The following is a 24,077-nucleotide window of genomic DNA, read 5'->3' as shown; positions in this document are numbered from 1 at the left end:
AAATACTAATTATAAAAGCAATAATAACTTTAATTATGAAACTAATTAAAAAATACGCCTCCAACGAATTCCGCAATTATCTATCGTTTAATATTTAATAGGTTCTCTATTGGTTTATGGCACCTAATTTATTTGGTTGATTGCAGAATTTTTTATTTAATGTTTATTTAACAAGTGCTGTGAAATTATTATAATTAGAAATAAATTAAACTAATAAAGCATAAACTTAATTTTTACTTGAATAATCTTTTTTTTCAAGTTCCGTTTCTTATAACTATTCACCTTCTCATTTATCTCATAAGGGCCATGTTACGCTGGAGATCACATGATCGTCCAATGTTATATTTATATGTTGAGGCTATTTCAGTCAGTGCACTTGAGCAATTTTATTCTCTACTAACTGCGAGGTTGCTTCATAACCGCTCTCTACGCCTTGACTGGATTATTGTTTATCACTTCATCAGATTAAGCAATAACTGACCTCAGATCTGCATATCTCCCCGAGAAGCCTGTAAACAATCTGAGATTCGATAACGCGGTGTTAATATTACACACCCATAGAGAAGTGTCGGTCTAATTATTTGGTTTTATATCACCTTCCTGTTCTTAGCATTGGGATTTCCATTTTTAAATATCGGTTGGAGGTGATGAAGAATTTTAGCGCAGCTAATTGTTTTTAGTTGAACATGTTTAAACCATGTGAATCATTTGTCCACCGTGATGCCTACATATTTAATGCTATCCTCCCAGTTTATTGCCATATCTCTCACTCTCACTTTCGACGGATTCTACCTTCTCTTACGCGTAATGAACTGAGCTTCAGTGTTTGATTAAAGATTTTTTTTTTCCACTTCTGGAAATACTTTATATTTCTGGATGAGGTTTATATGCTCTTGAAGTGTGTTGGTGATGTTGAGAGCACATTTATCCGAGTACAGCATACACGTATCGTCAGCGTATAGTTTGAGAGCATTAAGAACAGCAACAACAAATCTGATGATCGACGATCATTTGGTCGACTCTGATATAATACAACGTCAGGATGTTGTACCCATATGTGCATAGGAAAGAGGATAAATTTAAATAATATAGTCGTTATTCGTATGTACTTATTGGATGCTAAATAAATTTGGAAAAAGTTATAGCCGGTGCAAGTGTATTTTTCAAAATTACTTATCTCAAAAAACCATAATACAAAAATTTGGGGCTTTCTAATTTTCTTTTTGACTTTAATGAAGTTTAAAATTCATTTACTATTTATATTTATTATTATCATTAAAAAGTTGAAATGTGCAATGTGTTTGTAAGAGAGCCACGAAGTGGTAAACTAAAACTTGTATAAAAATCTAAGTCCTATTATTAAACCTATTGATAAATCCAACAATATAGTTCGAAGCTCTGCTTCCTGGCTCTACTTCATGACAATAGTAGGATAAAAGCCAATAAGATGGGCGAATGATTCTCTCCACACTTTTAGATTACATAAAATTTACAGATATTATTGCCTTTTAATCCCATTTTTGTGAGATAGTATTTAACATAAGTGCTTTCAGTTAAGAAATTAGTGTTTAATCTAGAGTTGAATCACATTTCAGTATAACATACTGAACAATCCGTAACCATTTTTGTTGTTGATCCAACTGAGCTAATTGAATTATCTTAGGGGTTATAAACTATTCCATGAAATTGAAGACAATTTTTATTTGAAGGTCGAAGCACTGATGCAGGTTAACAAGTAGATACCCGCAAAAAAGCTTATGAAGGTAAAGCACTCTCCGCAAGGTTGGCAGTTATTTCGTTACCTTTAAGTTGTGTATCTCTATAGTATTGGTTATATTTTTTAGCAGTAGAGTAGAAGTAGAGGTAACGTTCTACTGACTCCAACTTGATTCCATCAACACAAAGACTTGTACAAAAACTTATAGAGGATCCATAGGAATAACTGCTTATTTAACAATAAAATTAGTGTCTTTTAAAAATGTGAAGATAACCTAAAATTCAACTTAAAATTCATACTGCAAAGCGTAGCAGCTGATTATACCAGAAACTCTCTGCTGTTATTCGAAAATAGCAATATATATTTCATCGTTAACAGCCTTACACCATTTGATGACTATCTCCTCTGCCTAGTTGGATCGCCAAGAGTGTTACATAACTATATATACAATAAATTAATAATTATTGGATTTGAACAAATATAGCCAAAGATCCATAGATAAAGATATAATCCATAGATCTTCCGGTAAAGCAGATATTATCATTAATCCATCGCAACGTTTTAGGAAAAAATTTAAAAGCTGAAATTTCATGGAATTTCTATAACAAAAATGCCGCCGAAATCAATTAATACGAATTAATTAAGTTTAGAAAGTTTACCAACTTTGCCATCATTTTCGTGCCAATTAATTTGCTATCTAACTATTCACACTTCCCCCTCCTCAGCCCTCCGACCGGCTGATTTGTTATGTAAACGTAACGGAGCAAACGGAGTGAACGTGTGGAAGTGCCTTTCTAAACGAGCGATTTTATTTCCCAAACGCCATAGAATTTTCTTGCCACCTACGAGCAATCGCACAACTTTAACGCCATTCGCCAGCGAGCCAACAAGCCAGTATCTCAAAGGTTACGACTATTTTCACTAATTTTATTAGAGAAGTGCGGCGTAAACGCCCGTAAACGGTTTATGTAAGTGAAACTATCTCAATATTTACATACTCGCATTCAAATGCGTGACCATTTATCATGCTCGCACCTCGTTTGGCGGCTCTGTTCAGCCGGACTCCGACTCTGCTCAGCGGCGGTGTTTCAAAGATACTTCTCGCTTCCTCCATGCTTTATGACCGCGTTGGCGTACTAACTCATTTAGCTCATTTGAGTTAAGCGTTTTGTCCAAATCATTACACAAACAATAACAATAAAACTGTTTAGAAGCGGATTAATTAATTGTTAACCATCGTTTCTGCTTTTTTGCTGCGAACTTTTTCACTTAATTGCCTTAATTGAAAAGCAAAGAAAGACGAATAACTGCAGTACGAAAATAAGTTAATTAAAAATAAGTAAATAAGTAAATAATAATTAACCAAAATGGAAGTAAATGGAAAGATACGAACATTTAACAGTCGGAGACTTTAAAGGCAATAAATATTTCTCCAAAGTTTTATCAATTGTTTTACTTACTCACTCCAAAAAAATTTCAGGATAATTTATTTATAATTATTTAAATATTTAATATCTTAAATAAATTTGTTAAATACGAATTATTAATTAAAATTAATTACTCTGGTATATATTTCCATTTTTATTTGTCATAGTTAATCCAAACTCTTAACCGAGATGATAAAAATAATTTTCTTGAATATGAAAGAATAGTTCCCGGGAACGGCAGTATAATATAACTAATGACCTAAGAAATAAAAAAAAAAATTTAAAACATTTCCGAATTCCTGGCGCAATAAGGGGCTTATTATATATAATAGGAATCAATTGAGAAGCCAGAGAAAGCATCTGTAAATATATGGATAGTAGATAGACAAATGGTTTTTCATTGTTTCTTTAATTATATTATTCCTTATTAATTTGCAATATACACATATATAAATGAAAACTTAGAACCATTAAATTGGTTTTATAATAATAGTCGAATGCAAAATATATATATACAATCACAATTGAAACATTGTGATTACGTCAATGTTTCAATTTGTTACTCTACTCTTTTTACCTATGATGATAAATATATATATATATATATATATATAAGAACTATATATATGTATATAATTTCATTTTTAAAGGGGTAAGTATATGTTTCAAAAAATTTGATAGGGAAAAATTTGATAGATGTCCTCGATCTGTTTGTATATAAACTTTTCTTATGGTACAGATAGGTTTCTGTTGTAGAAAGGCATAAAACCACTGCGTAGTAGATTACCAAATGAAAACATTGACGCAGTCAGAAGTCAAAACATATTCCAGGAGTATTTTAAAGATGGAGTTGAAGAACATTTATTCTCTAAATTTTGTGTTAACTAACAGATCTCTGATTTATCTTTAACGTTTAGGATATATTATGCATTAGCATTACTTTCATGTGTTATATATTAAAATTTTGGCTAATATTCTATATTATTAACTTGAGACCTTGAGGGAGGGTCTCATATACATTATAATACCTTTAAAATTCAAGTGCAGAAATAGTATGCCTAAATGCCTACATAAATAAAGAACCATTAATATTATTATTCGTATATCAAAAAAATCCTGTATTCAAATAGCCGTCCACTTTACAAAAATATTTATTGTTATTATTTATTATTATTATTCAATTTTTAATTTTTATAATATATACATAGGTCGATTTTTTTCATTGAAAATATTCTTTCAAATAGTCAAATAATTTACCATTTGCATTTTTAATTTTTCGTACGGGTAAAAAATAAAAATATTTCATTTTAAATGAATTTAATAATAATTCAATTTGCTTGAGATATAAATTTTAAATCCGAATAATGATCAACCAAATTGACTAATTAGATAAATAACAAAAACAAAAAACAAAGATTTTAATAATTGAGTATAGCAGACGCATGAGTCTGATAAACTTTCAAAATAAATAAATTTTATTCATTTATTGTGAATTCTTCTAAGTCCACTGCTGCACAAACATTTTCTGGTAAATTAGTATTTTGCCATATATACCATATTCACCTTTACATAATATAAAAGCATAAAATAAAATAAGAACTGATGTGCAGCAGGGCTTCGCATATGAATATGAATAATTATCATTGTTGGAATTTCTCCTAATTTGTTTGAATACATAATATGTTGGAAACTCACCACAAGACTTTTGTGGTGAGAGTGAGAAAAGAAAAAATTGGGCGTACACCAATTTTTTCTGTATTTCAATAGTGCAGGAGAAATTTTGAGCTATCTCACAAACCATACACACATGGGCACACCGTCTAGGAAAAAATAAATTTCAAAAAATTCTTAACACACACCTAAACCAATTATTTATTAAAATGGTGTTTCATGCTATGCGCCGCATATGAGGTAAAGCAGACCACGCGATGTATTGCTCTTTCTGTCTTACTGCGATCCGCTATGCAACTGGTTCGACAGCAACCACCAACAGCAGTCAAAAGCGCAAAAAAAACCAAACCAAAGAAAAAAGAGTGCACCAACACTAAGTGATTTTCAGTTCACAGCACGTACATGAGTGCGCTGAGACTTTCAGCCCCGGCTATGTGTGTTTAGTTGTAGACCAGTCGTGATCTCAAGAGGACGTGTTTTAATTTGTTGTGCGCTTCGGTTAAAATATATTCTCTCTGTGTACTCAAGACAAAAAGTTGTACTATAATAAAGCAATTAATCTATTGAAATAATCACAAACAAATTAATGATTTTATTAATTAATGCAGCAACCAGTGGAATATGAATTGCTTTTATAAATAAATTTTAATCAAAGTCTTGAAGATTAAGTAATCAAATTAATTGCATACACATTTCAATTTATGTAATTAATGTGTCAATTCAATTCAAATTAAAAAGTGACTCAAATCATCGACGCGATGTGTGACACGTTAATATTGTTTAAAAATAAATTCCAAATAACGGCCCTAAAAAATTAATAATAAAAGAAAAAATAAAAAAAAATAAGCGACGAATCGCAGTTAACAACAAAAGTAGGAATTGAAACTATTTTTTTGGAAAATTTATCACTCCACTAAACGCAGCATTTATGTTAAAACTGTCATCAGGAATGACTGTCACTGGTTTACGCACAAGTATGACAAGCCCGACGGTACCACCGCAAACAGCAATAGCAATGACCAGTACCACAACAGTAGTCGTAAGTCCAGGCAGTGCCAGTAGTCCCACATCACCATCCGCACTTCTTCTGGCACATCAGCAACATCTGCAGCAGCAATTGCAGCCGCACCACCAGCTACATAAATCTAGTTCACGCTTAAGCAACTTCAGTGTGGCTTCCTTATTAGCGGACACCAGGCCGCGTTCACCCGTACAAATAACAGACACCAACAGTCAAATGGCACCAACAAATCTCTCTAGTTCAACACCATCAGCGACCACATCACCAACGTCGCAAGGCTCCTCACCAGCAACGCCACCTTCAACACATCATCACACGCATTTCCATCCTGCCACTGTAGCGCATCACGCACATCTACTGCATGCCGCGGCAGCAGCACATCACGCGCAACAACAACAAGCTGCTGCCGCTGCAGTAGCTGCGGTTGCAGCTGCGCAACAAGTCGCCGTCGCCAACAGCAACACCAACATACGCAATCAGAATCTATCGCCACGCAACTTGGGCCCCATAGTGTCTGGTGCAACGACGCCACCCACATCTGTCTCCACACCAGCTACTACACCTGCACATAGCATGATAAGTGCGGCCAATATGTCGACACCGCTGTCAGCGATAACAAAAAATGAACGGAATTCGCCAATTGGCAGTTCGATTGACTCCGAGTTGGACTATGATGAAGACATCAATGAACATGACGGAGAGCATGACGAAGAAGAGGACTCCATTGTTGATATTGAAGATATGAATGCTGAAGAGTCGCCGCGTTCCACACCCGATGGCTTGGATAGTAGTAAAACGCCAGACGGACACCCATCAATGCCATCTTCACCGCATATACTATCACCGGCAGCGCTAGCGGCAAGTGGCCATGTGCCTATTAGACCAACACCATTTAGTGCTTTGGCTGCGGCAGCTGTTGCATGGGGCGGCATGGGAGGTGGAGTGCCATGGCCGGGCGCGCGGCAACTGCCACCTTTCGGACCACCCGGTTTATTTCCAGGACAAGGATTCGGTGGTGGAGGTAAGTGTCAAAAGTTTGTTATAAAGCAAAATTGTAGAACCGACGGTAAATTTGAACTGAGAGATTTTCACGTAAAACCAGTTTTTAATTCCATAGTCTTCTAAGTGGGTTCAAAACTGACTGAAATTAAAAGTCTGAATTCAATTTTAATAAAAATGTTAAAATTAACTGGGAATTGTTCTCTGGGGACTTGAGTACTAAATTCAGATAATACGCCTTATGATTTAAATTTTTTAGAATACTATAAAAATTCATATTATGTATATATATCTCTATGAAATACAATTTGATAAACTTCATATTTTATTCTTAAGTTCCAAAATATATCTATCTTAATAGAAAAAATAGTTTCTTCCGTCAAAATAATTACTTATGTATAATATAATACAATTGAATTTTTGAATTTAACCACTGCGTTACTTAAATTCCCTTGGGGCGGGCAATTACGCTTTGGTTCTAGTTTCCATTTAAAATTTCTAAAGGCTCCTTTGGGAAGCGAAAAACTTCCTGAGGTTTTTTTTGTTATAAAATAAACTAATTTATATATTAATTTTAAATATTTTTTTTGATTGATTGATATCAATATCCAATCACTTTGTTATTTCTACTGTTATTATTTAATTAATTAAATTTTTTATAAATTTAATTACTGCTATTGCAGCTTTAATGTTAAATAAACCATAATAAACAATGTTAACCATAAACCTAAATTAAAAACAAGTGCTAACAAATGCCGCCATTTCATTATATTCAAATTATTTTCAAAAATGTTTATTTGACACCCACAAAATAAAGACAATAATATGTAAAATTCGTATGAACTCAATTATTTACAGCATCACTTCTGTAAATTGTCCCACTGTCGGCAAGTTAACATGTCTGCCGGCCGTCACTTGAGCCTTTATTAAAATTTTCATACAATTGCACTAACGAGCCATATAACAATTACTGTTTAGTCAGTTAGTCAGTATTTATTGTTTTTGTAGCCGTTATTGAGGAGAAAAATTGATTGTGTGGGGGACACATAGTCAAAATGCGTGCCAATGAGCACAGTAAATAAAATTTTTGATTGTTTTAAGCATTTAAGTAATTTGTGACAGCATTAAGTTATGATTTCGTTATTGTGATGGGATGCACATAATACGAGTATTACTTGTACATTTGTGTATGTATAAGCGCAATTGTGGTATATAAATTTTATTGTTTGAATATTATATGTAAGTGTGTAGGATAATCATATGCGGGCAGAGCTACGCACAACACAAACGCTTACGTTTTAAGTTTATAGCGCATCGACTAGTGCCTTAAATTTAGTGCTTTAATACAGATGAACTTGTGTGTGTGTGCGTGTGTGTGTGTTAGTGCCTGTCTGCTGACCTTTTCCGGTTGTTATAAAACAATTTTGCAATTAATTTTAATAATTTATTATATATTGTGTAGACTTTAAAAAATTTTCAATCATATTTTCATGGAAGAATTTGTTGATGTTATTGCTTTATCAGTTTTTTTGCATTAAATCATTTTCCTCTTTTACTAGTTACTTAAGGTTCGATTACGTTATGGTTTTTTGCACAGTTGCACAGATTGTTATCTGGCAACACTTAATGCACAATTTGCACTTTCCAATGAATTGCGCAAAAAGTGCATTTGTGGTTGTGTACTTGGGAGTATATAAATTGGACGTAAGACCTGCTTGAAATGATATTTTTCCCCCAACTTATTTAGAAGCCATTTATTTTCCTTTAGACTTAGATTGTACCGTCTGCCCTCGTTTTGTTATTTTCTATTTTTTTTGATTTTTTTGTGTTTTGCACCAAAAAACGTTAATTTTATGCATAAAAGCAGAGTTGTATTTCACACGAGTTTTTCTGAAGTTCAACACTTTGTCATTGGAGTTTCACAATCTAAATGGTCTTCCTGACGAACTACAATGGAGTCTTGATGTTTATTGCAGTCTTGAAGTTTTATTTATTTTATATCAAAGCACTTTCCAACTTAAAGTTTTTGTTTCAGTTAACAATTTTATGGTTTCACTAGCTCTTTTTATAAATATCTAAGAGAAACAAATATAGAAAAAGAGACAGATTATTCTGAAACTATTATATCAGAACATGCTTTAACCGTTTTTTATTGGTGGAATAATAAAATGAATGTCTTTGTAGTAATATCATTAACAAAATAATTTGAGGATTAAGGGGGGTTAAAGGCAACATAATGTTTGACAGCATATCAACAAAAATATGTTTATTACTTCCATATTAATTCATGAAATTTGTTAAGAAATAATCTGTTAGTAAGGTTAACTTCTATCAAAATATTCATTGTTTAAAAAAGTAATTATTTCACTATAATATAATTTAAAACGAAATCATAATGGAACTATTCCAATTTAATCTAGATATCATTAGATAATGCAGCTTCCTGTAAAACTATTGGATATATTTAATTTTATGCTAATGTGGATAATATTATATATAGGATGCATTAACATTATAGATATTCTAAAACGCAAAACATATTTTTCAACTAATAAGTAGTCTTGACAAAAAATAGGGAAGAATGAGGCTGTACGCTGAACAGGTTTAAGTCCTTGAAGAACTGTTACGCCAAGGCAGAAGAAGCAACATTATTTGGTATTAAATAAACTGAATATCACAGGCTTTGTGAAATTGAATATTTTGGAGTAATCTGATAATTAAATTCAAATGTTTCTTCTTAATTTGCCTTATCATTTTAACACGATTCGTCTGTATGTGGTGCCAGAATATTGTATCTGCTTGGCAAAGGAAATTAGACTTCTAATCACACTTTTTGTAACTGTCTGGCTTTGATTTCGGAAGAAAAAACTTCTGAGCCAAGAGCAGTTACTTCAGTTTGATATTAGTGAACCTTTTAATGTTTCATTTGACCATTTGAATGCTTTTTGATCGATCAGAGTAAGTTATCGCAGTGCTCCGCTTCATTAAGCCCAGTACTCTGTATTTGCTACGAGTCAAATTCCATTATACGAGCCATCAATAATGAAGCTTTAAAGTAATATTCTAAGGAAAAGTTCAAAATTTTTGGAAATATATAAAATATTTAAAATTTAACTTCATAATTTTTATTTTGAAAGAATATTTTGTTAGGTTCTTGGGCATTAATACCTAACAAATACAAACCAAAATTCAAGTATTATTATTTTTATATTTAATTATTTCATGTGACCACTAACTTAATTCAAATATTTGAGTTCTTAATTAATTAGTAACAAATATGAAACAGATTCACTAATGTACCCCAACAGGTGCTCCTTTTTCCTGAATTCTCATAAAGCCAGTCTCGAATTTTTTAAACTTTTTAAAATATTTTTATATTTAATTCTTTAATTTCCTACCTGCGTCGGCTTGGCACTTGGAACTAACTGACTTTATTGGCTCAGCAGGTTGTCTTTGTAATATTATATTGTATATATAAGTTTTTGTTTTTATTGGCCTTTCAATGTCTTGTCTTCAAACCATTTCAAAACGTGTGAGGTACTTATAGCCTCTCCAAAGAGGCAGGCATTCCCTGTGCTCTGCACTCCGTGCTCCGCGCTTACGAACGCTCAACCTCTGCACCGCATGTCAGTCAGTTTCTCATATTAAGTAGATAAGATTGCTTTGTCTTTCGGCCATGTGACAAGTGTGTTTGGTCTTTTGAGCTACCGAAATTGCACATTTTTAAGATACTCACTTTAACCAAAAGATAAATAATTATTTATGTACCTCTTAAGTGTGTATTCTACTTATCAGACAAACTGCTACACTTAATTTAACCAAATTACAAGCGCGGCAATTATTTTTTATTTATTTCATGTGGAATTGTTTGAAGCCGTGCTTAGACCGGTGAGGCTCAGGTGAGGTTGGTTCATATAATGCAGAACACACACGTTCTGTTAGATGCGTTGTTAGATTGTTCACTACTTACATTGTTGTAATTATCTTAAAGACTCATGTTATACTAAAGAGTTTATGTCGCACGAAATCAGCCTGCCGTCAGTGGCACACAAATATTTCAGTTATTTTTGCTTATCAGAGAAGATATTAAGGGCTTATTTTACAGTCGTAACTTAAGTTTCAATACTGGCTTAAGTCACGTGTAAGTCATGTATTTGAAATTCGCTTATAATTTGTTAAAGTCCCACCCGAATACGAGATAAAGTGCAATCTCTTAATTGAGATATATAAAACATAATGTATGTATTTATAAATGTAAATTGCATTAAAATATATTTCCTATAAATGGACACAATTGCACTCGATGGGGCTTATTTTAAAGGCGACATTATAGGTTAGGTTGACTGATTCACATCCAGTGGATCAGTGGATTTGATGACAACATTATACATTATCATTTGTTGATGTTTTGATTTGTATTTTATTCAACAACGGCAATACGAGGAGAATAAAAAATATACATCATAAAAATAACAAAATTGTTTTTCATAGTTAGCCTTCCATAAGGTATTTCCAATATTAAATAAATATATCAAATAATAATCTTAGATAAAATTCGCCTTAATTAGAAAATATCTTGTCACTATTTGGATCGAAAGTGATTACCAAGTACTTAAAGCTCAAATCATACAACTAATTCTTTTTATAGCCCCTTTCAGAAATAAGGCGTAGGTAGTAATTGCGATAGTGCGGTAATTTTACGCCATCTTAAGTCAATTTCAATGCTTTGGCCACTAGGGAGAGGGAAACAAATAATAACTCACCGACTAGAAAATAGGCCTAACATGCATTCCAAGTCATCATTGCCAATTAGAGATAGCGAATAAAGCACATTTCCAAGAAGTCTCGTGCACGATGTTTTAATCGTTCTTGCCGTAATTATAATTAAATAACTATAAATAATGTGTTCATATTATCAACACCAATCAGGAAAAAATTAAGTAAAAAAATCGCTTAATTACGTTAAATAAAATTGATTTAAATTAATTATAATCATTGCTTGCACAATTTCATTCCTAGCATCAATTATAAAAATTAATACAATACTTGTAGTTACGTAGAAAATTAATCTAAGATATTTTTGCGAGCATAGTTAGCACTTTTGTTTTGCAAAGGTGTGTCCGGATCCACCTACGGAACACGCAACTTAAAATGAATTAAATGAAAATATGTAATTGCATATTCCGAACTGACTGGCATGAAGACAGTCAGCCCAAACAGACCAACAACCAGTTAGTAACCACGAGCGAGCGACCGACACCGATCGCCTGACTGACTGACTGCCGGTATACATATGCGACTGCATACACCTATGCAATCGGGGTCCGTACTAAGTCAGTCACTTTTTAGTATTGCATGCGTTTTAACACCATTTTGATGGCATAACAAGAAAAAGAAAAACAAAACAGAGGAAAACAAGAAGGAGAAAAGAAGGAAAAAGAAAACAGGAAAATGAAAAGAAAACTTCAGATGCAAGTAAATGCAAAAAACAAAAAACCCCAACCTTTGTGTATGGTTTTTCTTTATGGGTTTGTGTTTAGCAGATGCCATTTAGCGCATTTGCATTTGCACGCCAACTACTGACTTTACTGACTATACTGACTATATAAACTATATTCATAGTCACCGATATATACATATGGATATATGGATATGTACATATGGTGTTTGTATGTCGCATCCATATGCATATGCGAAGGAAGCGACACACGTCGGTCGCCTCAGTAAGGCGGTAGGCTGGCGTAAGAGGCATATCGTTTATCGCCTGCTAAATAGTTTGGCAAATAATATTTATTTGCATTAAATTACCATAAAGCAATCATTATCAGGTGAAGACGAAAATGTTTTGCATACTTGCTGCCTTAGACGAAAATACAGTGAGATATTTGTGCTCGTCGCACCGTCTCAGTTCCCCCAGCCTACGAAGTATGAAGTTATTTGCTTAATAAACGTATTTGTAGACAATTGGTAAATTTGCTAATTTGACTTTTATGCGATTCTGCGTAGTTAAAATGGCAAAAATGCCAAGCAAAAATACACGGAAAATATCGGAAAGAAATCTAAAAGCCGTACAGTTCATTCAATTCCAAACTATTGGAAAGAAGAAGCCATGAGATACATTTTGCTTGCGGACGGTGCTCTGCTCTGCTCTTTTGTGCTGAGATAAATTTGCATATCTATGCACCAATTAATAAAGATATTTTAACTGTGCTGTGAATTAGTGTTTGTTAATTTTTTTAAAATTAATTTATTAATTTAAGTTTTTTCCTTCTTGCGATGAGAGTGTGGATGATTGTGGACTGTGGATAGCATATGAGTTATGTCATTCTAATACTCTATGTACCGTGAAGTGGTACAATTTTCGAAATTCTATAATTAACAATATGAACATAGACAGACCTGCTTATAAGCGAATACTTCAGATAACAGAACAAGCAGCGCCAATACATAGGACCACAAATTACTTCTTACCTTAGCTCGGGCACATGTCACACATGGCATTGAGTTGTTGCTGTGATCCGTTTGCATTTTAAGTGCCATTTTATTAGCAATTAACTGAATTACTTTGTTATAAGATGAGCAGCGCTTTAACACGCACCAATCTGCAAAAATGCGGACATTCTCAGATACGCACTGCGTATCTACGCTTGAAAGCATTGCAAAATTAATTTCATTTAAATTACATTTTCATTTCTGCGCTGCAAATGCTGCGCTCATCATGCGGCATGCAACACGCTTCTGCTGCAGCTTGCCTTGCCGCTCACACCGTTTTTGCATAATCCAAATGTGACACTCTTTTACTGGGTTTATCTGTGTCAAAACTATTTGTGATTTAACTTAATTGATCCGGCAAATGGCGCGGATGTATTCCTGAGCTTATGTCCTTTGCTATCAACTCGTTAACATACGCAATTCTCGCTATCTCCGTGGCATAGTCATTGATGATAAATGCCTAATATATTTATTTTTATGTCCCTAGTCACGCAATATTTGCTTTGAAAGCTAAGCTTGTGAAGAAAATTCCTTTGAACCTATTGGTGTTCTTGATCGACACATTCATTGCATTCACTGATCGGAATTTTTTTTAAATCTGTAATTTTAGTCATTCTCAATAGTCTTTGAACGAGTACCATATCTGATTTTCAAGTGTTTTTTGGAACGTTATTCTTCCATTATGTGGATTTTTTTCAATGAAGTCTATTATTTCCATTTACGGGTTTCAATTGGAGGACTAATAAGTCTGCACAAACTCTAAACCTAAGTATATTTTATTATTTTAAAGATAAAAGTGTATTTATAGTATATAGTAATTTTATATAGTAATTAATAGTATATATACTATATATATAATATATATATATATAATATATTGTATATATATTATATAGTATAGTAATTATATAGTTAAAGTACATATTTATCATTTGTTTCGAATGTTTTGTGGTTTGCCTGGTTTTAGTACATCCAACTATCTCTATTTCACTTACCGCGAGACCTAAGTTATGATGTAATTTGTCATGCGGTTTTTTAATATTTTCATTGCATTAGCTATATGCCTATTAAATTTGATAGATTTCTTATAACTACTGATATCAAAACTTTCTAGAATTCAGTGTTTTATTTTTTTTTCCAATCTCTCAGAATTCAATTAAGTAATTTTCAGTGAGAATCATACATCAAGCAAATCAATGTTTTTCATAATCGTGATCTGTTACACCCTAATATTAAAACATTATATTGACTCTAATATTGCCAGACTATATTTTTAATATATTAAGAAATATAACAAATAAATATTTGTATAGAAATGCGTATTAAAATTGTAATGTGGATTATTGAAGAAAATATCTGTTCCAATAAGTAATTCCATTATAATAATGTTATGATGTTCTTATTTTAAAATATATTTTGCATGAGTAGTACAATAATTTCTAAAATACTGCATAATAAAAAATTAATTGAAAAAGTTTTAATAATGAAAGTGTTTATATGTTATCCACTTCGTTTTTAATTTTTTGTTTCACGTGATGCTATTGGGTGTCACTTTTACTCCTGTTTATTTTAATACATATATTTAAGCTAAGTTGGCTACTAGCTGCTTGTGTATTATGTAGTTGAAATAAATTCAAATTAGTGGCGCTGTACACATTAGTATATGGTATAACATTTTTTGGCGGAACTATTTCAAAAAATAAGGTTGAAATTTTTCGCTTCACTTAAAATTTGTATTATTTTTACTATTGTCAAGTGGGAATACATACACTGAGTCATAGATGGTCAATATTAGAAACCCAAATAGTACTTTGATCAATCATTATCCTTTTACTGAGCACTTTTGATATTTTGTATTGTTTTTGTCTTACGTATATATGATACGCTGCAGCAGTTGACAAGCAAAAACAAAGTGATGCTTTGCTGGGTATCTGGTCACACAGGAATCAATGGTAATGAGTCTGCCGACAGTCTTTCGAGGTCAGAACCTGCCATTCAAGGGCCTGCCTTCGGGTCTGTCCGAAGAAACAGTTTGTCGATATTGCTTTCTCTGTGACTACCCCGCTTTGATCTGGGCCAGGAGAAAGTCACTGGGTCGAGAACTACTCTCCCCTTTTGAGAGCCCACATTCTGACTTTCAGTCGGAAAGCAGAATGTCTTCTATTCGGTTATGGTCTGTTGCAGCACAAAAAATCAACCATGGTTGCAGTGCTCCGTTCCGTTGGGAGCTGGTGCCCTGTTCATTCCTATTCCTACGTAAATGCAGAAGATATGTTCAAATATTAGTTCTTAAATAGCGATTCCTTCCAATACTTCATTTATTTCACTTTTGGTCATCGCAGAAGAGTATAGCAAAGTTCAAGTTGTAACGAGAGTAAAACGGTTCGGACCTGTGCATTGTAATTAATTAAAATTAATTTTCACTTAATTCACCTTTGGGATGTCACAATGCGGTGCAAAAGACTAAATAAATTCAATAAATCAGATACTTTATTTCACCAACAACGCATGCAACTTATTATTCTCAATCAGCCTATATATGTACGAATGCTGTTCGTGTTTAGTCCTGAACATCATTTTTTGAGTTAATTATGCTGGCTCAATAATAAAAATATAATTTTATACTTGTTCTACAATCAATTTATATGTTTGCAAATTTATGCTGACATTTCATGTGTATCTTATGTTCATTACACAGCATATACAGGCAGCAGTGAATTTATTTGTACAACTGCCGTACGAGAAACTATCGATCCATCTATGTACGAGTAGCGGAGTACCGGAGTATCTTGTATCTATGTATGCGCTTGTGTTTGTGTTGTCATATTATGGCAAAATTGTTGTAAATAAAAATTCACATAGTTTCACAGATTGATTTTCTTTAAAAATTAATTGGTCATTTGTCGTTGATGGAAGGAATTAATTTTTCTTTTTTGCTGCTTTTTTGCACAAACAGACTGCATTTGGCCATTGTGTGTATGTCTATATCAACAACTTCACAGATATCCGTAGATTCGTATGTACTCGCAATGTATTGTGGAGTTACGCGTATTGTGGATACATGTTCATGTCTGTGTTGTGCTGCAGTGAGTGGTTAGTTACATTAAGTAGCCACAATGACAACCGCAACAAGGCACAACCGGATTACTTGTTTTGCCATTTATGATCAATGTTTGGGTCGTATAAGTGCATCCAATACATTCCACAGCTGGCAATTGTGACATTTAGTCCATGTTTGTCGTGGTTTTTTCATTAATTTGAGTTCTCTGGTGTATTGTAGAGACACTCTGTACGGCGTGTTGGAAAATTCAGCATAAAATCATCTAAACATCACCGTATACAATACATTAAATATACAACAATGATCACCGATCACCGATCTTCGATCACCGATCTTCGATCACCGATCTTCGATCACCGATCACTTAAACATAGGCATTATGTCTAAAATACAGCGATTCAGCTATGTAAAATGAGTGGAACAAAAATTCAATTGCGGTGCAAATTGTTTGCAATTAGTTTTTAATTAAAGCTTTTTCAAAATTATCATTTTAAATATTTGCACTTAAACGGGCAGGAGATACGTACTCGTCGGTATCTGCTGTCACTGTGCGTACGTATACGAGTATTCATTTCGGTTTAAGGTAAAAACGGTTTTGTAAGAAATTAATGAAATGGAATGTTTCGCTGGTGTTGCACACATTTCAATACATCAAATTTGTCTCATGAAATATGTTGCACATTTAATTGGTAATTGCGAACCGAAAGGTTGTGCAACTTGAGGCTAAAATGGTCAACGGCGGACGAAAAAGGCTCCAACTACTTAAAGTCGCTTTAATTAAATCGTGGCAATTCTAACAGATGAGGAGATTAAAATTATGTCTTGCTGCTTAATTAATTGGTTTAATTAATAAAATTATTAATTTAGTAATTACGTTTCATAAGAATATACTGTATCCAAAACTATTTCTACAAACATATTTGTAGCTGCTGTCACATTTGTCAATCAAGTGTTCGGATGCTTCGTGGTTGTATCTAACAATGTTGAAAATTTTCACATGACTGCAACTGCAGTGAGAAACAAGTTATTTACGAATGTTGTCGATACATTTTTGATTATTTTTATTTATTTTTTTTTAATTTTTTTGTAATTTTATTAACAAAAACACTTCCCAATTTTTATTGAAGAATTTAATTTAATATGAAAACGAAGATACACAACATTAACGTAAGTTTGACATGTCACACTAATTACTTAATGAGCTTCTCTGTTGGGCTCGAAACTGCATCTGTATCTGTATCTGTATCTATATTCTGTATCTGGGTATTCTGTAATTGGTGACTACTGCTTGCTGCGCTGTCAGTCCGTACTAGGCTGCCTGGTTGCGGGGCTGCTGCTTATTCGGTTTTTTATGTATGGTGATCAAGTAATTAAATTAAGCCACGTTTTGTTTTAACGTTTCCACAACGGCACCATAACGTCACCGGCCTCAGCTTCTGCTTCAGCTTCAGCCTCAGTCTGGGCTATAGTCATAGCTACAGCAACAATCGACCAGTCGACAAGTTGAGCAGTTGAGCAGTTGAGCAGTTGAGCAGTTGAGCAGTTAAGCAGTGAAGCAGTTATTGAATTGAAATGTACACAAACGATTAATTTTGAATATGGACGATGTTATTCATTGTATCTGACTTCCAAGAATTCAAAACAATTTTTATACTTTTGAATATATTAAGACAAATGCAGCAACTGCAGTGATCCCGTGCATGAATTTCACTGCGCATACCCGCACATGCATTCGGTTTGGTTTTTATGGTGATTATAGTGGATATAATGCGATCTGTTGAGATAACGTAAAATTAAAATTATGTGTATCTATTTAAATGGTGTGTTTAAAATTAAGATGCAGATTCGATGTTATTGATATTTATGCTACCATTTATAAACTGACTGATATGACAACCTGTACGGTGCGATAGTGGGAAAAGAGTTGCTGTTGAATACAGGAGAGAAGTTATGATCCTTTTACGATCTCCTTAAACACTGCAAGGAGATCGAAGTACTAAGCAGTCAGAAAATAATATATTTAATAATTAAATTAGAGTTTTGAATGGCACTGACAATCATAAAAATGGTTATGTGGTATTTAATAGTATGTACCTACTATTTTGTAGAGGGTCTATTTTGTAGGTTCAGATAGGATATTTTATTCATTAAGTTGAAACAATAATTTGTTGTCTGTAAGATTAACAATGCAATATAGATTTTCAAGTACTAATGGAACTACTAGAATCTGCATAAGCTAATAATTATAAGTAAAACCGGGAGTAGATCTAAGACCTCAATTTTTGGTATGTGGATTCAAAAAGAAAAAATTATTATAAATATATTATTTATTTAATAAGTAATACATAAGAAGCATAATGAATAGTAATATATAAATAAGAAATTACATACATGGGAAGCAAACAAGTTATATTCTAATAAGATTCTTTAAGTTTCAATTTTGATATATAGCTTTGTACTATATCTTTTAAAACCGATTAACAATTTCTTGGAAAACTCATAAAGAATAATTTTGAATTAAATTATAGACAATTACACGAATACAATAGTTCATTAAAAAACATAGTGTCACGAATATTCGGCTAATATTTGAGCCGAGGAAATATTAGATAATTATAGTACTTCCTTTCAACAGATATACTTTTTACATATTATTTCTACGAAATTTAAATAATGTTGAATCGGGACGAAATTTTTTTATAATTATATATGCTCCAAATTTTTAGCAAAAAAGGTATATTAAATTTGTCCTAACTCATTTATCAATATGTTCAAGTTCTCAGTAATGACAACAATTGGCGGTCTTAGCAGAAAAAGGTGAAGAAAAAATTATATTCGATGATGTATAGACGCCTTTTACAAATTTGGTATGCATATTGGAAAGCCGTCGCATCAGACTGTGAAAAAATTGGTGAAAATATTAATCAACCCAGAAGTGAATTGTTCAGAGAAAAGATGCTTATTTCCTTAAATAAGCCTTTATAAATATCTTGTAGTAAGTTTTTGAAAAGATAGATACTGTCATTAGTCATAACAGTATCAAGAAAGGTAATGCTAAGAAGGACCATGACAATTCGAAGTGGGGAGTTAGCTTCATCTAGTATTGTTAGGGTTTAATTAATCTATAAGTCTCACGTACAGCCAGCCAGTTTAACCTTAATTATTCTTCAACTTATATATGTGTACGACTACTAATTAATTTTCTCACTCAACGTATGCCAAATTTTTTGTCATGTGGTGTATTGCAATATTTTCGGTGTTTACTTAATAAATTTGAAATTAATTTTCAAATATTAAAACAAAACATCAGAAACACTTGTTGAAAGTCGATTCTGATGAGTTGCGTCTTCATACATATCGACATCGGACTCCCGAAATTGTACATATAGAGGCACGTGTTTCGACTATGAAGTGAGGGCACAGAACAAGCTGTGTACATAATAACATAAATTTAGAAACGAAAAAATAATTTTGTATCTGAAAGTGTGATGAGAGCAGAGCTTGCTTTTCTGCCAGGCACCGCCTATCGCGTAAGGCTTTGATAGTTGACACAGAGCACAGGGTTTTGATGAATTTGAATCCGCCTATGTTTCGACTTTGCTGCAATTACAGACAAAAACAAAATATCCAAATTAAATATAAAAAACAAAACAAAAAAAAACCACTAAAAAATGGAGAAAAAATATTTGCTTTGTGTTTTGTTTCATTTATTGCATTTTAATTTGTAACATTTCAACTGCAATTTATTTTGGAACTTTAAAGCGAAAAAACCTTAAGAAAAAAATCTGAAATTTTTCAGAAAACAAATTTAAATATGTGAAATTGTGCATAAAATTAAACAATTTCGTGTTTATTGTGTTCTGCATGCTGCGTCCTTCCTCGCACACTCGCTTGCAACTCAATTTATTTGCTCTTCAGTTTGTTTATTTGTTTTTAGGTGGCATCCACTTGATTTATTTAATCTTTCGTCTTTGCATTTTGTATTTTGTATTATGTCTGTCCATCCATCCATACTCTGTCCCTCTATCCGCCTGTCCGTCTATCCGCCTGTACGTCTGTATGTCGCTCGGTATGTCTGTCAAAAAATCGGTAAGCTCATGGGTGGAGATGGAGATGGAGATGCAGATGGAGATGGAGTTGCATATGCTGCACTGCAGCCGATAAATTATGTGATCTTTGTCTGACCCTATTACTAAGTGTCTTTAAAATTCCATTTGCGCCTTTGTGGTTTCTTAAATTGGGCAAAATGATCGCTTTGTTCGGGAACATTTGCGTACTAAGTAGACTAAGTATAGGAGCGATTGGTTGGTTCATCTTCATTACAGATACTTTCATTAACATTTTAATGCCAGGCTGGAAATGCTTTACATGTTTGTCGTGAAGTAAGAGCTGCTCACTCGGACGCTTGCAGAAAATGTAATTCTCGGAGCAGAAACTCCACTCAACCATTATGCCATTGGAGTTGTTGTGCTAACTTTCTTATTTGAAGTTAATTTGGTTTGGAAACTGCACTTGAATGTGGCTTAACATTTAAATCCACAGTAATCCCCAATAATCCACAATAATCGGCACAAAAAGTGCAGTCAATTGACTTGCAGTATTTGCTGTTCGCTGCACTCGAAGACACAAGAAAAACACAATTTGCACAATTATCACCAAGGCAACGACGTGCCTTTTGTTTACGGTATTGGTTGACAAATAGTTTGGACAGCAAATTTATTGGCCATTTAAAAGCAAAAATATTTTGTTAAAGAAGTCGTAAGTCGCAACTCAAAAATGTCGTAAAAGTCGGTAAGGCATACATACGACTGCCGACTGCAGACTGCAGACGGCACTGCAGCATTTACATTAGAATTTTAATATGCCAGTATTTTACAACAATGCCGCAATGGCAGGACTTGTTGTTGTTGTTGTTGTTCGCTGAAATTGCAGATAATGTGTAAATAGTAGAGATTTTTCTGCCTTTCGCTTTATATATGAACATGCGATCTCCTAATTGATTTCCAATTGCATGTAGACGTGTGTCTCTAGATAGTGCAACAATTTAATTTATTTCTAATTAAAATATTTGTGCACATGCTTTTGTTTTAATTATATTAATATTAGTAGGAAAAGGTATTTTAAAATTATACAAAATACAATAAAATTTTAAAACATTTTTTCGTTAATTTTACTATATATATATTGGAACTGAAGTGTTCAGTTATCATTTTTAAATTATTCAAATTTTTTTTTAAAATTACTATTCAAAAATTAAATTTGATTATTAATATTTTTTACGTCTTTATCTTTATCTTTCAGATAACAATGAGCCACCACGCATCAAATGCAATCTACGGAAGCACAAACCGAACCGTAAGCCACGCACACCGTTCACTACACAGCAGCTTCTCTCATTGGAGAAGAAATTCCGGGAGAAACAATACCTCAGCATAGCAGAACGTGCCGAGTTCTCGTCGTCGCTGCGGCTTACAGAAACTCAAGTTAAGATTTGGTTTCAAAATCGACGTGCCAAAGCGAAACGCCTGCAGGAAGCGGAAATCGAGAAAATCAAAATGGCCGCCTTGGGACGTGGTGCGCCCGGCGCTCAATGGGCGATGGCGGGCTACTTTCATCCGAGTCTGATGCATTTAGGATAAAAAAACTCACTACGGTTTCAGCACAAAAGTCACCTGCCCTCTCAATTGCAACTTTTACGTTTCTTCACTAAATGCGACTAAATTTTATTTTTAAAAAATAATCTCTTAGTTCAGTTTTCTTTGAAACTGTATAAAGTTTAATTTACAAACCCAATTTGCTGTGATGTTAGCGCATTTTACATTGTAATTCAATTGTACATACATAAAACTACCATTAACGATTGTTTATATTAAATTAGTATTATTGATGAAGTTATATATGGTGTATACAAAATATACAAAATATACAAAAAAACTTAAAAAATAGCAAAATTGAAAATTTTAGCTGAGGTCGAAAACTACGAGTATTTAAGTTCAGATACAGAAAAACCTTATGTACGAGTACTTATCTAACCTTTAATAATAATTACCTACTATAAAAATACAACTATGTAATATATTGTACCGACTGATTCTAATTATGTATGAAGCATTATCGTAAATCAGTTGCAAGTACTGATGTAGCTTAAATTTATGAAATAAACTTAAAAAAAAAATTGTATAAATTCATAAGTTATTTTGTAATCTCGAATGTTCCAAATATTAACAATAATAATCGATGCAAGTAATTAATCTTTTTTGTATTATAAGTAACATGATTATTTCCCTGGTTAGCATCCCCGCTCTTGACAAGAGCATAGGGCGGAATAGGATAAGTAATACGTCAGCTAAATCATCTGTAAATATGTAAAGTTTCTAGTTCTAATGCTGTTATGTACTCGTATATACTTGCTTCTACACATATATAATATTAGGTATATATATTTTCTTATATACAAACTAAATAAATCCTTAATGTATTCATAATAATTAACTTTAATTGGTACTGCAAAGTATTTTGTAAATAAGTTAAATTATACTATTTCGAATTTCGATAGTTGTATTTATAAATAATATAATAAAATATATGAATTTTTGTAAGTTTAAAGTAATCAATAAGCCAATTATTCATAATATAAAATAAAAGCAAAAAAGATATTATTATAATTATTCGAATTATAATGAAAATCCGAAAATGTAATAAACAAAATTTTTGAAATAATTAATTAATTAGTTTAACTCAAGTCAAAGTGGTATCAGTCAGTATATGCCAGCATGAGTGGTGATCCAATATTTCATTAAGTCATAGGCAATGCTTTGAAAATGCAAGGCACAAGTTCGATTCCTGGTACTTGTAGTCTCAAAAAATTATTTACGAAAAATTAAATACAAGAATTATTTCTAAGGCCACTGATGATGGGTCAGCCGAAAATTCAATTAATTAAAATAATATAAAAAAGAAATTTTGTTGTTGTAGTTCACTACTTTAGGAAAATCTCTTTATGAATCAAAAAAAAAAGAAACAAAGACAATAAATACTTTATTAGTAATTATATTAGATACTCATACCGAAATATTGAAATATTATATCAAACTGGGAAAAATTGAATATAAAACGATATATATTAAATGATTCCAATAAAGCATTGGAATTTACTGTTCCAAAAACAAACGAGTCTATGTGCCGGATCCAATCATCGAATTGGATGACCAAATGCTGTTCAACACTTCAAAAAGGAGTGGAAAACCGGAAAGTGTTTTGTTTGACATTTTTCGTGTAGATATGTTTTTCCATTACTGACTTTAATTTAAATTCCGCCACTCCCCTTCCCTCTTAGCCTAGAATTATCTATCCACATCCTAATCCATGTACACGTCTTTATAATTTCGTTCATGTTATCTGCTTTATAGATCCCTAAGCGCTACAACAACAATAATAATAACAAGGTCTATTTACATAGACAGTACATTTACACCCTATACCCTATAACAAAGTTTTACACCTGAACACTTACAAAAATTACAAAAGACCGTATGAAATATATAAGCTCAAGATCAGTTAGAAGAGCAAATTGTTAAAACCATACTTTTCTGTCGATATGATTTGTACAAAATAGTTCTCTAAGTTTTTAACCAGGCTTTTTGACTAAATTAGGAAATTGAAGTAGTGTTAATTGCTTAATTTAAATGT

The 24,077-nt window shown here is 32.6% G+C and overlaps 1 protein-coding gene across 1 annotated transcript; it reads left to right on the top strand.

Annotated features, from left to right (window-relative positions):
- Positions 1–5,469: 5,469 nt before the first annotated feature.
- Positions 5,470–22,841, top strand: LOC119678151 (muscle segmentation homeobox). Its single transcript, XM_038089839.1, has 2 exons — positions 5,470–6,857; positions 21,690–22,841. Exons 1-2 carry the CDS (start codon positions 5,744–5,746, stop codon positions 22,025–22,027), a joined length of 1,452 nt encoding a protein of 483 aa, XP_037945767.1. The 5' UTR covers positions 5,470–5,743; the 3' UTR covers positions 22,028–22,841.
- The last annotated feature ends 1,236 nt before the right edge of the window (positions 22,842–24,077 follow it).

Source organism: Teleopsis dalmanni, chromosome 2 (genome assembly GCF_002237135.1).
Source record: "Teleopsis dalmanni isolate 2A chromosome 2, ASM223713v2, whole genome shotgun sequence".
NCBI lineage: Eukaryota > Metazoa > Arthropoda > Insecta > Diptera > Diopsidae > Teleopsis > Teleopsis dalmanni.
This window is presented reverse-complemented; position numbering and strand designations above follow the sequence as displayed.